A 13,042-nucleotide genomic window follows, 5' to 3' on the forward strand; every position below is an offset into this window, starting at 1 on the left:
GTGAACTTCGTTAAATATGGAATGTAAATATAATTGCATTTGATATAAGAGTAAAAAAAAATAAGTAACAGATTTAAATCACAGACAGTGATTAAATACAAGTTGTTAAGAATACAATTTTCTCTCTCGCATTATATTTATTTAAGAGTTAATATAGAGAGAATAAGAGCAAAAATAAATTATGTCTGTCAATTTAAAATTAATTTTTATTACTTAAAACTAAACAAATCGTATTTTAAAATACTGTTATCTTAAATAGTATATTTATAGGTACATTTTAGTATTAAAGAAAGACGCAATTCCAGACAAAATAATGTTAAGCTCTTCAATAATATTAGGTTCTTAAAAATAATAATGACATAAATCTAGTGCAATAAGAACTTTGTCTTTTCGGCTATTAAATATTTAAAATTGTACTGAACCCAAACCGTCAACGAATACTGTAGCTTTCGTCCGAGCAAATTGCGTTACATGAATTTCGTGTCGATATAAACACTTGAATGATTCTTCGGTTGACAGCGAACACAAGTGTATCTGCGAAGCGTATAAATAATAAACGTACAAGTATAAAGCGCAATAAGATTTCACCTCCTTAACAAAATGTCACCACGCACTAAAAGTCGTGTTTAGAAAACGCAAATTGCGTATCAGCAAATTTACAGAGCCCGTCCGTTTGTTTGTTCCATTTAGCCGTTATAGTGTCGGCTTTAAAATTTGTTAGCTTTTCACATAGCGACTCGGCGAGAGAATACGTTTGGCTTTAGGTATTCACATTGCGGTTGCACCGCGGTTTTTAACTTAAAGATGTTTAATAATTTACAGATTAGATCGTAAAAGCTTCTTAACCAAAAATGAAACAATGTAAGAATGAAAAGAAACTATGAAAATAATTCTGTTCAATATCAAAAACTAAACGTTAGCTTGAATTTTGTAACAAAGCTATGTTATATATGTTATTATTTTGATAGAATTAAATTCCAAATGTGTACTTGTTAGTAACGCATTAGAAGAACGTGGTTACGCATACATTGCTCATTTCCATTCTGAGATCTCTGTGTTGACATACAAGCTCATGACCATTGAGTATAGACCTCCAAAAGTTATAATAAACATCTTATGATTTTGGAAATAGAGTTCAGTTTAATGTACGTAGAGGTCACGTTTATTGGTGAGTGAAATTAATTTGTTCAGCTTTTAGGAACGTTATCGTAACGTTTGCCCTCTGCTTCTGTTAAGATTTGAACCAAATATAGTGCAATATCATTTTTAGTGTCCTAGTTAAACAGTTAACAGTTTAAACTAATGCATAATGAAATCCTTCATCGAAATGATGTCATGGTGCGTCCAAATCATCATCATCAGCTCACCATATGTCTCTACTGAGGGGCTCGGAGTCTACCCTAAGTTAGAGGTGACTAGGCCACAGTCAACCACGCTGGCCTAGTGCGAGTTAGTTGACTTCACACATATCTTTGAATTTCTTCTCAGATATGTGTAAGTCGCGATGTTTTCCTTCACCGTACGAACGTCGAAAAGTACATATGTAAATTTAAAATCGAAACAACATTGGTACAATTACAATTACAATTACATGGCGGGATTCAAATCCAGGACATGCAAATTACAAGTCAAGTGCTTAACCCATGAGCCACCGATACTCTTCTAATACGCGCAAATACTGCATGAAAAACTTATGTAATCTTTCTCCATAAAAATATTCCTTTACATATGCACTAAGGTACTCGAGAATTATATAATGAACATACAATATTTATAGATGAAATTAAAAATTCTAACAGACCAATCATTTAAATCAAAATATCATGTGCCCTAGAGCTAAAATTAAAATTCAATAGCGCGCACTTACGACCAAATTAATTGACAGTTCCAATAATTAAATACAATGATTTGTGTGTATGGAGGTCGTTGTATAATGCAAGTATCAAGACGCATAAATCCCCTACTATTGTGCTCTAATGACGACGTGTCTTTAATTCGTTTATAATTTGGTAGCAAATACGCGTTGATATTCAAAGATGCTTTGCTACTGAACGCGTTGCAGAATAGACCAATTAAAGCAATTAACAAAGAGTTTTAACCTTTTAGAACTGTAATACTTATTTGTTATCTAGTTTTTAGTAATGTTACAAAAAATATAACCTTTTTGAAATATAAGAAAACATTATCAAGTTTAGTTTTGTTTGATATATCTTTAAAAATCATGTAGAAACCGTCTTTCTAACCTAATATTATAAATGCAAAAGTTTATATGTATGGATGGCTGTATGTTTGTTAGAAAGTATCTTCAGAACGGCTGAATGGATCTCAATGAAATTTGGCAAAGATGTAGAACATATTCTGGAAGAACACCTATGCTAATGATAAAGTTTTTTTTTAAATCCACTCGAACGGAGTCGCAGGCGACAGCTAGTATACTGTAAATATTGCACTAAATGAATTAAAAAAATTAAAAGCTATTTTTACTAACACATTTTATTTTATTTTATCTCAATTTAACAAGCTGTCTGAGCAATAGTAAAGTTAAAGACTCGAAAAGGGGATAGATCACATTAAATTAATCTCCTAACGAAATTTTATGATCCATTAAATAATAATCCCGTCGTAAAAGTCATAACTCAAGAATTTATTAATAAAATAAATTAAAATACCAAATAAATAAAATCGTTGACTTTCGCTTATTAATTCCTGCGTTCGTGAGGAATAGCTTTCGGAGTTCGGGCGTCTTCGGATCCCCTCGGGCGGTGTACGAAACTCAGATTTTGATTAATGAATTTTCGTATTCGAAAAAATGACGAGTTATCTTTTTTTCTCTTTACTCGGAAGGCGGTTGAACCCTTTTTTCGGGCAGGGGTAATTAGCGGTGATTGAATACTTTCACATATTATTTTTTTTGGAATCGTTTTTTTTAAGTTAAGTCTCATCTCTACCTTATATAGAGTGGAAAAGACGATAAATTTTATATATTGCTTGTACCCAATTGCTTTCTACCAATATTTCGGTGTCATCGTTTAATATAACATTTTTATACTTTCATAATGTTATTAGTTAGATTTCTGTAAGTTATTGCCTTATTTTCACTTAAACAGTTAACTTGGGAATACAATTTTAAATAAGTAAGGTAAAATATTCAGAAAAAAGGTTTATTTTCCTCTGAATCAAATAAATCCAAGACAAGTGAAATCTTCATACAACATTACAGTCTAAACAATGTTTGAATGTTGTTTGTTCATATTAGAATAAACAAGAATTCGAATTCGATTTTCAAACATCGTTAAATCCAATACGTTAACAAGAGCAAAATTCTTAAAAGTTTTCTATTTACATATGCAAAGTCTTGCCCGCTAAGCAGGTCATAATCAACAGTCTTATTAGAACGGAATAGAGTATATTATTGAAACGAAAAATTTCTAATTATTCATCTAACTGGTGCGTATAACGCGTCGTCCAGTATTGTACGTTGACCCTTAAAATTTCAACGGTCCATTTTTGTTTTGAAGAAAATTCTAATTAGTACTTTGTTTTTAAAACACAGAAATATATTAACAATGAAGTTTTATTTACGCGTGACGAGTGAAATTAGAATTTGGAGCGTAAACCGTGAAATGTCCCATGTGTGTTAGATGTCCGTGAAAAGTATAACAAATTACTTATTATGAGTTCGAAATGTGGTCACCCTAACGTTAGTTTTAGTCGCACTATAATTTTGCACTGAATATAACGAAATACAAAAACATTTAGTTTAGTATACTTAGACTAAAATTCTTAGATAACTCCAATATGTTTTTCGCAATGGAAATAACCAAATTAATCTATATATATATAAAAGAAAGTCGTGTTAGTTACATTATTTATAACTCAAGAACGGCTGAATCGATTTGACTGAAAATTGGTGGGCAGGTAGCTTAAAATCAGGAAACGGACATAGGATAATTTTTACCCCGTTTTCTATTTTTTATTCCGCGCGGACGAAGTCGCGGGTAAAAGCTAGTATACAATGTAACAAAAATAATAAGGCTATCATGTTATAATTTTATGCATAAACTTAAAGAACACAGGGAGGTAAGTTATCCAAAAAATAAAATTTGATTCCTCAGTCAAAAACCCATCCAATCAACAATGTCTTATCCGAAGCTCAACTCTGACAGGAGAAAAAAGGAACGATATGAAAATTAAATAAATCCAGATACAGTTCTCAATACCGTAACAAGGATCACGAACGAAACGTTCATTGATTTCGCACGAAAATTTTTAAAGGCTTTTATTCGCTTGTAATACAGTATGTAATTACGATTTGATAGGCCTCAGAAAAGGCGTGGTTACATTTACCTGTCAACACTTTCCCTCGTAACTTCGTACTCGCGTGAAGCATTCCAGCTTTCAAGCATTCAGGCATCAAGTTACTTAACTTGACTAAGAAGTGTAATTGTTTTAAATTCGTGACTCTTTCAGATAATACCATCAAAGAAAATTTTATATAAGCTTTTGTACTTAAATGTCAATTTAAATTGCTCCTAGTTATTTAGGGTGTAGTTAATTTTTGTTGTTATTGACTCTTGTTCGATGCAAAAACTTGGTGTATTAACCTTTTGGACAAATTGTATTACAACGCGGACAAAAACAAATTAATGTTTTGGATATGTTTAGTTAACAAAATGAAATTGTGCAAACCTCAATTGTGTGATTAAATATCAATTTATTGTAATAAAAGTCAAGGGAATTAAAGTGGGAGGTTCTAAACAGAGCTGCCGTCTAACAAGCATTTTCGAATATATTTGGAACCTCTGTAATTATATATATATATATATATATATATATACTTGAAAACTTGCTTGTAATGAATTAACTTGGTCAAAGTAAACCTAATTTATAAATAATTGTGACAATATTGGCACTTGACACTTACTGTTTATTATCCACTGTTGAAATTTTCTCAGAAAACTTTGTGAATTCTGTTAATATGTAATTAGAAAAATAACAAAAGAGAAAATAATGTTATTAATAAATTAACTTCGTTATGTAGTTTCTTCTTTTGAAAATTAGTGTTAAATATTCGATTAATTTTCTAAAAAAAATTTACTTCGCCAATCATAGCAGTGTAATCTTTTGGAAAACACATTTTTTATCTTTAATTAATGATAGAAATAGATGAAATTAACTGATATTTAAATGCTTTGAATTAATTTATCATAGATCATCAATTTATGCAGATAATTGCAGTCGTACTGTAAATATCTCTGCTTTTTTTTAGTTTATAATAAAAAGTTTATAGACTGTTAATGTCTTCATCAATGAATACCGCTCAATTATAGATAGCAATCGTTAATACAACGGAAAATCGAAATTTAATTGAGAAATTACCATACGCAAAGCTAACATATTGGATTTCTTAAAAGTCGATTTAAATTTTAAAAAAGCGACAATTTTATGATAAAAGCTTAACGACTCGTCCACGTAAATTGGTTTAATTGGCCGACTATTTGACTCGTTGATTGAGATGTCAGAGTTCTGGCCAACTTTATAAAGATGCTTCTTTAAAATTTTCCTTGAAAAATTTCCTACATTTTTTAACAACGTATCGAAAAATTCGCGTGATAAGAATTAGTTAAACCGACGAAAGACTTGAACGCGTTGATGTCTTTTCTTGAAATCTTAAGAAATTACAGTTTATACAAGTTGCATATAAATTTTGTTTTAAATGGTAGAGTCGGCTCTATGTTTTTATTATAAATTACTTAATAACATGAAACAATTGAAATTAATTAAATAAGAAGGACTAAACGAAAAATACGTTACTCTTAAAGTATTAACAATAACATAACTCACGCCAGTAATCCAGAGGGGTAGGCAGAGATGCCTACCATTTGGCGCGATCCTGAGATTTACTCCTCTATCGCTTCTTGTACATTTATACACCTACGCATACACCCACATCAGTTTAGAATGCTCTTAATAGTATCGTAACAATTATTTTATTTCCGATTTTGATTCTTCATCTAAGAGATTCTTAACGAATTTGTAAATAGAACGGGTCTTAAGTATTAAGTTAATAAGTTAATACTTAAGTTATAATATTTAATATCAAATGGTTACATTTTCCGCGAAAACAGACATTAATTACATTTACCCTTTACTGTATTATGAACCGCCATTTAATCCGTTAATGACTTTTTCATACACCTTTCGCCAAATATGCGCTTGGTAGCCCCGTATCGATGGATCGCGTACGCCCACTTACAATTTATTGTTATTTCCGAGATGCAATGAAACTGGGTCGCTTTTTAACAGGTGGTAGAATATGATTTTTGGTAATACTTTTCAAACTTTTTTTAAAAGATTTATCTTATATATTTTACTTATTATTGAGTTAAAGGAATTATTATTATTAATAAATCAATAGATTTTACTCATATTTAGAGTTGAATAATTACTCGTACCTATAATAAGTACGCTATGACTTAGGGTCCTTCGAGAAGCGAGCGTATCACCATCTTAAAGGCCGGCAACGCATCTGCGATCTCTGGTATTGCAGATGTCCATGAGCGTCGATGAACACTTTGGTGTTCCCGCTGCTCATTTGCCCCTTCTCTTTTATGAAAAAAAAAGTTTTGTGTGAAAGAAACTTAAAATTTTGGATTAAAATGGTTTCTATGAATTCTCTTCTCCTTCAAATTATAATAAAAACAACAGTTATTTAATAAGGCGAAAATAATTCTCTAGAACATCGGAGCGCATTTAGCGAAATGACCATAGAGAGTCGACCATCACTCCACGTGTCTTAACAGACAATTTCCATTCTTGATTTCAATCAATTGTGAGTCGAGACATGCAAAGCGGGATGTCACCGCTACTCTATCCAAGTTTAGTCATGAACTCCTTTTATGAACGACTCCGTTCCTTTCTTGTGCTGCTATTTCGATTATAGTCGCCGGTCCGTCGCGTTTTAGATTCTAGTGCGAACGCCTTTGTTGTTTAGGTGACAGTCGGTGTGTTATCTTGAATATGTTTTCTGATAAAGTGTTTTTACACACCTTTGGAACTTAACTTGCATTATGTGGATAGTTTTACTAAAATTTTATTATTTTACTCTTTCCATATAACTAAAAGGACCTTTTTATTACAAAGAAATTATCTGATAAAGTCAAGTTTCAGTAACCTTAGAAGGTAACATTTGAATTAAAATAAAATAATAATACGACAAAAAAAAATTATAAAGTTGTCAGGATATTAAGTATTCAAAAATCGGATCGTATGTCGGTCTTTTAAAATTATAAGAAGGCTTTGTATGTCCCCTGTATGGATCTCCTTTGATACAATCAACAACATGTAATCTCATGCAATACATCACAAATTACTTAATTAAACAACGACACCATTCGAACACACAAGAATCAGATAAAATTATTAAGATTGCAACCCAAATTTCAGACTTTGATATATCATTCACTCGTTCTTTGATATATTATTCGGTCTTTCATTCGTTCAATACACGAGATGACCGAAGTGATAAGATCATCTCGATTTATAAAATGCGTCTTTGACAAGGCGAATCGATCCTTTAACATATTAAGGGCATACTTTTTAAATATTTGTCTTTGACCAGTATGTATATAATACACTCCTAAGTTACATAAGAGACTTGATAAAACAGATTATCAGTAAATTTAACAATAAAAAAGTATTTTATTGTAAAATAACTTTGATAAATGAGACATTCATTTTAGCATTTAATTCTTATGTTTTTTTTTTTTGTTTTAAAACTTGTTTAAATCAATGTACTAATTAAATTTTTTGAATATTTATTTCTTTTTAAACTGTATTTGTACTTTATTTTGATGACAACTCAAATTTTTTAAATAAAATGAATACAGATTATATTCATTAAATGACATCACTGACTCATCCTTTTTTTCTAAATTGTGACTCAAAATGTTTTAATACCTTCTAAATTACATGATCATTAGTTTTTATTTCATGAATTAATTGCTACATATCATTTTTAAACATAGTGAGACTGCCAATCTTTTATAAAACTAATTAAAATCATGTTTCATGTTTAACTTTTAGAATTATATTTTTAAGTACGAATGTTTTTGCTGCAAACTCGAGCTACATCAATTGCTGTACATAATGCGTGCGTTATTTGGACAGTATTTTAGCCCACGGCCTCGCGCGAAGGAAACGTCCGTAAACAATCCGTCATCGTACTTCCTTCAAGTGTATTTTTTTTATTTGTCTTTACTTCTGTATGTTTGTTTTGTTATTTCGAAATCTTGATTTATAAATTTCGTGAGTAACTGTGTCAACAAACGTGATTGTATTTCAAAAATTTTTTGGATATTTCATTTTAAAAACAGAATGATTAATTAATATTTCATCTTTAGTTTCATGCGTTTCTTAAATGTGTTTGGAAAGTTCATCTTATAAGCCATAATGAATCTAGATGTATGATTACGATACTCCATACTTTGTAAGAAGGTTAATTAGTTCAAATGGTAGAAAATTATATCTATAAGTGATGCTCATATGTACATATTTGAATATTTAACGTATAAATCATAACAGTCGCGAGCGCAGTTTTTATAACACAAAAAAAAAAAAATACAAGTTGTGAAAAGTTAAGAGTGCGCAGTCACGCCATCCAGTTAGCCGACGACGCAGCGTGTCATTATCGCAGCATTTATTTAATTTTTGTAAAGAAAATATGTGGACTTGTTTTTTAACTGGACGAGGAAATCGGTTTAGTAAAATACACATTGTTTGCACGCGATGGTTTAAAGGAGTGCACTCGTCACTAGCGAATACATTTTTACAATGAATACGACAAGGATAAAAATTCTGATGAATCAAAAAATTCTCAGAGTTGAAAACATAGATAAAACAACCATAAACAACCTTATAGTAACCCTATTATGACCTACGTAAAATTATTATTGATTCAAACAGTACAAAACACGTATCAAAATGTTTTTTTTTTATCTCATAAGATGGCAAACGAGCAAGCGGTCACCTGAGTCCGCTTAAATAGGAAAGCAACCGCTACCCATAGACATCTATAATTGCAGATGCGTTGTCTACCTTTAATCGATAGAGAAGGGGACGCACAGAAAGAGGTCCTATTCTCTTCCTATGCGTCCCTTCGTTAAATTCACTCTCCCTTCCCATCCTTTCCTTATAAAAAAGGAAGGTAACTAAAAGTAGGCCTCCGGGACCTTACCGTATGAACCGTACTAGAATATGAATTACGAAAATAGGTGAAAGCGATCGAATAACCGTACACAGAACCGAGCTTTAGTAACAAAATTGCTTTAAAAAAACTCTTGGTACCAAAATACTCCAATTAATTCTTAAATACGTAAAGGCATATCAACACGATATACTTACGGTGATGAGTCAGCAATTATATAGTTACGTAAATCAAATAAAATGACTTGCGCGTAGACCTGTTTGTACTGTTATAAGATGAACCTTTTAAAATTGTTAAGTGATCTTATGAAAATGTTTTAATATTATATTTATTTATTGCTAAATATATTAACGTGTTGGAATATTAAAAAAATACATTTCTTAAAGTTTTTTTTTCTTTTGTCAGAGATCGAGACATTTAATTGCAGAACCAGTTTATGTGTACAGGATATTGCTGGCAAAAGCTAACTCTAGTATCAACGTACTTAAAGTAATATTTAATTTGAACAAAAAAGTTATCATGATATTTTGTGGTTAATAAAACATTTCATAATATTTCTACAATTTTATTGATAGCCAGTTTTAAAATTTGTCGATCGTAGACCATGTTCCGAAATATATAGGTACTTGAAATACCACTGCCTTTTGTGTTGTAGTTGTTTTTTGTTTTTTATAAGCGAATCAAAAGAATATATGGTCAATGGAAAACAACAGAAATGTATCGTCTGTTTTTTTACTTTAATAATAATTAAAAAATAAAAGGTAGGAATGTCGCATTCGCCGCTGAATACGCTTTCATTGATAAACCCGTCAGTTATTAACAAGTTAATCTTTGTTGACGTGATGGATCGACTACTTAAACATTATATCTCGTTTAACTTATTATTTCTTTATTTATTACATTATAATTTTAAAATAAATTTAAATTAATAACAAAATTATAATTAAATTGTGTAAATTATACATTTCTAATTACGACAATGAATTATAAAAATATATATATGATTTACACAACATATATATCTTTTTACATAAATGAGATCATAAAAGTATATTGTTTTCCTTTGTCCTTTAACATTTTTAATTGTTTGTAAATATTTCTGTACCTCATTATTTAGCACATAATTTATTAAATTACTAAATATATTAAGGTATTTTATTATATACATACTAGCTGTCGCCCGCGACTCCGTCCGCGCGCAGTTAAAAAATGGGAGGGGGGATATGAAAAATAGATGTTGGCCGATTCTCAGACCTACTGAATATGCTCACAAAATTTCATGAGAATCGGTCAAGCCGTTTCGGAGGAGTACGGGAACGAAAACTGTGACACGAGAATTTTATATATTAGATTTACACTTATATAAAATAAATTATTACACTAAAATATATAATTTTAAATTGAATTTATACCAACATGTTAGTTAAAATATTTTTTTTTCCAAATAAATATATTATTTTTGTAAATGTATATGACAAAATCAATACAATTTTCAATCGAATACGACCCTGTTAAATCGATTTCATTTTATATATTTTACATTCGTCACTGTTGTTGTGTATTTAAAATTTTAAAGTACACAGAACCTAATTTTTGAGTATCCAACTTTAATAATCATAACACTTGAATTGCGTTTCGTGTTTGAATATCAAACAGTATTGGGTTGTTTATTTGACGTAGTATATTACCATATAAACTTTATGATGACTTTACAACACGAGGAGATGCTACACAGAACAGAATTTAACTGGCATCATGTTAAACGATGTATTCTTTGGGACTTTCCTTTGACTAAATAGAGCTTCACCTGTATACATGCGACAATAATATGCTTATAATGTTTGAATTTTATAATATTGTAGTAACTACTGGTTCAGTATGTTAGTTTTGAAAAAATTGTTTTGAAATATGTACAGTTCTATACGAGTCCAAAAAGTAAATCCGAATATTTATGAATTGACGTAAAAATTGGCAGTGTATTTTTAAATCATATAGGGTGTTGCAGATAATTCAATTTATTTATTGTATCACAAGTTGTTATTTACAATAAAAGTTATTTATTTTACAATTATACAATGCAAATTATATAAATTATAATACTTGTTGAAGGTCGCTTTATATCGGCATCCGTTTATATTATATACATTTATTATTTATTGATGTAAAGGTTACATTATTATAACTATTAGCAACTCCTACTACTGTATAGAATAAATAAGTACACAGACACACACACACACACACACGTAAGTGACACATTAGAGTAGTTATAGATTTAGTACATTTAGTACATAATTGTTATAAATATTTTTAATTGTTTCAGATGAACCAGCAATGTAAGGTGTGCGGGGAACCTGCTGCCGGTTTTCACTTCGGTGCCTTCACGTGTGAGGGATGTAAGGTAAATAAAAATATATATAAGTAAAGTAATTATATAGAATAAGTTTACAAAATTTAACACACAATGATTGTCGTAAATACAGTCTAAAAAAACTTAGGTGAAGCTTAATGTTTTTTTTTTTTTTTTGTTATTAGAACTTTAAAGTTATCTTATACATAACTGTTATATTTTAATAAGAGTTTTTGATGGAATGCGAATGTTTGGATGGATGGACGTATGGGTGGATGTTTGTTTGAAAACGACTCAACTGATCTGGATGAACTTTAAATGTATATAGAACATAGTATAAAAGAACATATAGGCTACTTTATTTGATTTAGTTCTTTTAATAATGTGCGGACGGAGTCGCGCCCTATAGCTAGTGCTAACCAACTAACTTTAATTTTAAATATAAATCAGTATTCGTTAATCGATCGAATCGAATCATAATATGTCACGTTAGAGGAAAATTTTATTTCAGAAAATCATTTTATTCAAAATTTTCTTACACAGTAAAATTAATATATTTATTGACATCGATGAACTCTTTATTTATGAATGCATTTTGTTCAATGTATAAAATTAGATTTCACATATAATATAATAAATGTAGCTTAAATAAAAGCATTAAGAATTAATTGAATTAGAGATCGTATATTTTCCTAATCTAATATATAAAATTCTCGTGTCACAGTTTTCGTCACCGTACTCCTCCGAAACGGCTTGACCGATTCTCATGAAATTTTGTGAGCATATTCAGTAGGTCTGAGAATCGGCCAACATCTATTTTTCATTTTTTTTTTTTAACTGCGCGCGGGCTGAGTCGCGGGCGACAGCTAGTAATTAATAATTATTTGGCTGTCTATTCAGTCGTCAGTCGTCAGTCAAATGCTTTACGAGTATAAAGTTAGAAAGAACTTTTTTAATAAATGTTAAAATTTAATCCTTCTGATATGTCTGAAATCTTTTAAATTAAGATTTATTAATTTCCATCTAGTTAAATCAATTTAATTATAATAAAAACGGTTAACAAATTTTTTATTGATGTTTCCGAATTTACGGCTTAACTTTCGAAACGAACGAAATTAGAAAATATCAACCACACTATAATTTCAAGTAGTTTCACACAAAGTATTATATTTAACTCAATGGTTATTTATTCCACAAAGTTTTATTACTACAAATTGTTCCCTACAAATTATTGGCTGATATACTAGACATGTGTCACCATACTACTATTTTTACGCCAACATGCGAGTAGTGGACTGTGTGCAGAAATTTGCAGCCGCTAAGTGTTACGATGTATACAAAACTATTTAAACACAAGACGGACAGTTGAATGGCATTATGCAGAATGGACGCATCCCATACGATATAAATCATGTTGATCGCTGAAAGAGGTCGGGATATTTAGATTTGTTTACTAAAGACAGATAGCGGCAAATGGATGTTTGAGG

General features: G+C 30.2%; 1 protein-coding gene across 1 annotated transcript in view; it reads left to right on the plus strand.

The window, feature by feature from the left end:
• Window positions 1-13,042, plus strand: part of LOC106718933 (protein embryonic gonad) — an 80,360-nt gene that overhangs the window by 30,894 nt on the left and 36,424 nt on the right. The window contains exon 2 of the mRNA XM_014513137.2: window positions 11,529-11,606. Within this exon, the coding sequence (XP_014368623.2) occupies window positions 11,529-11,606 (78 nt within the window). The remainder of the gene's footprint in view (window positions 1-11,528; window positions 11,607-13,042) is intronic.

This window comes from Papilio machaon, chromosome 12 (assembly GCF_912999745.1).
Source record: "Papilio machaon chromosome 12, ilPapMach1.1, whole genome shotgun sequence".
Taxonomy (NCBI): Eukaryota; Metazoa; Arthropoda; class Insecta; order Lepidoptera; family Papilionidae; genus Papilio; species Papilio machaon.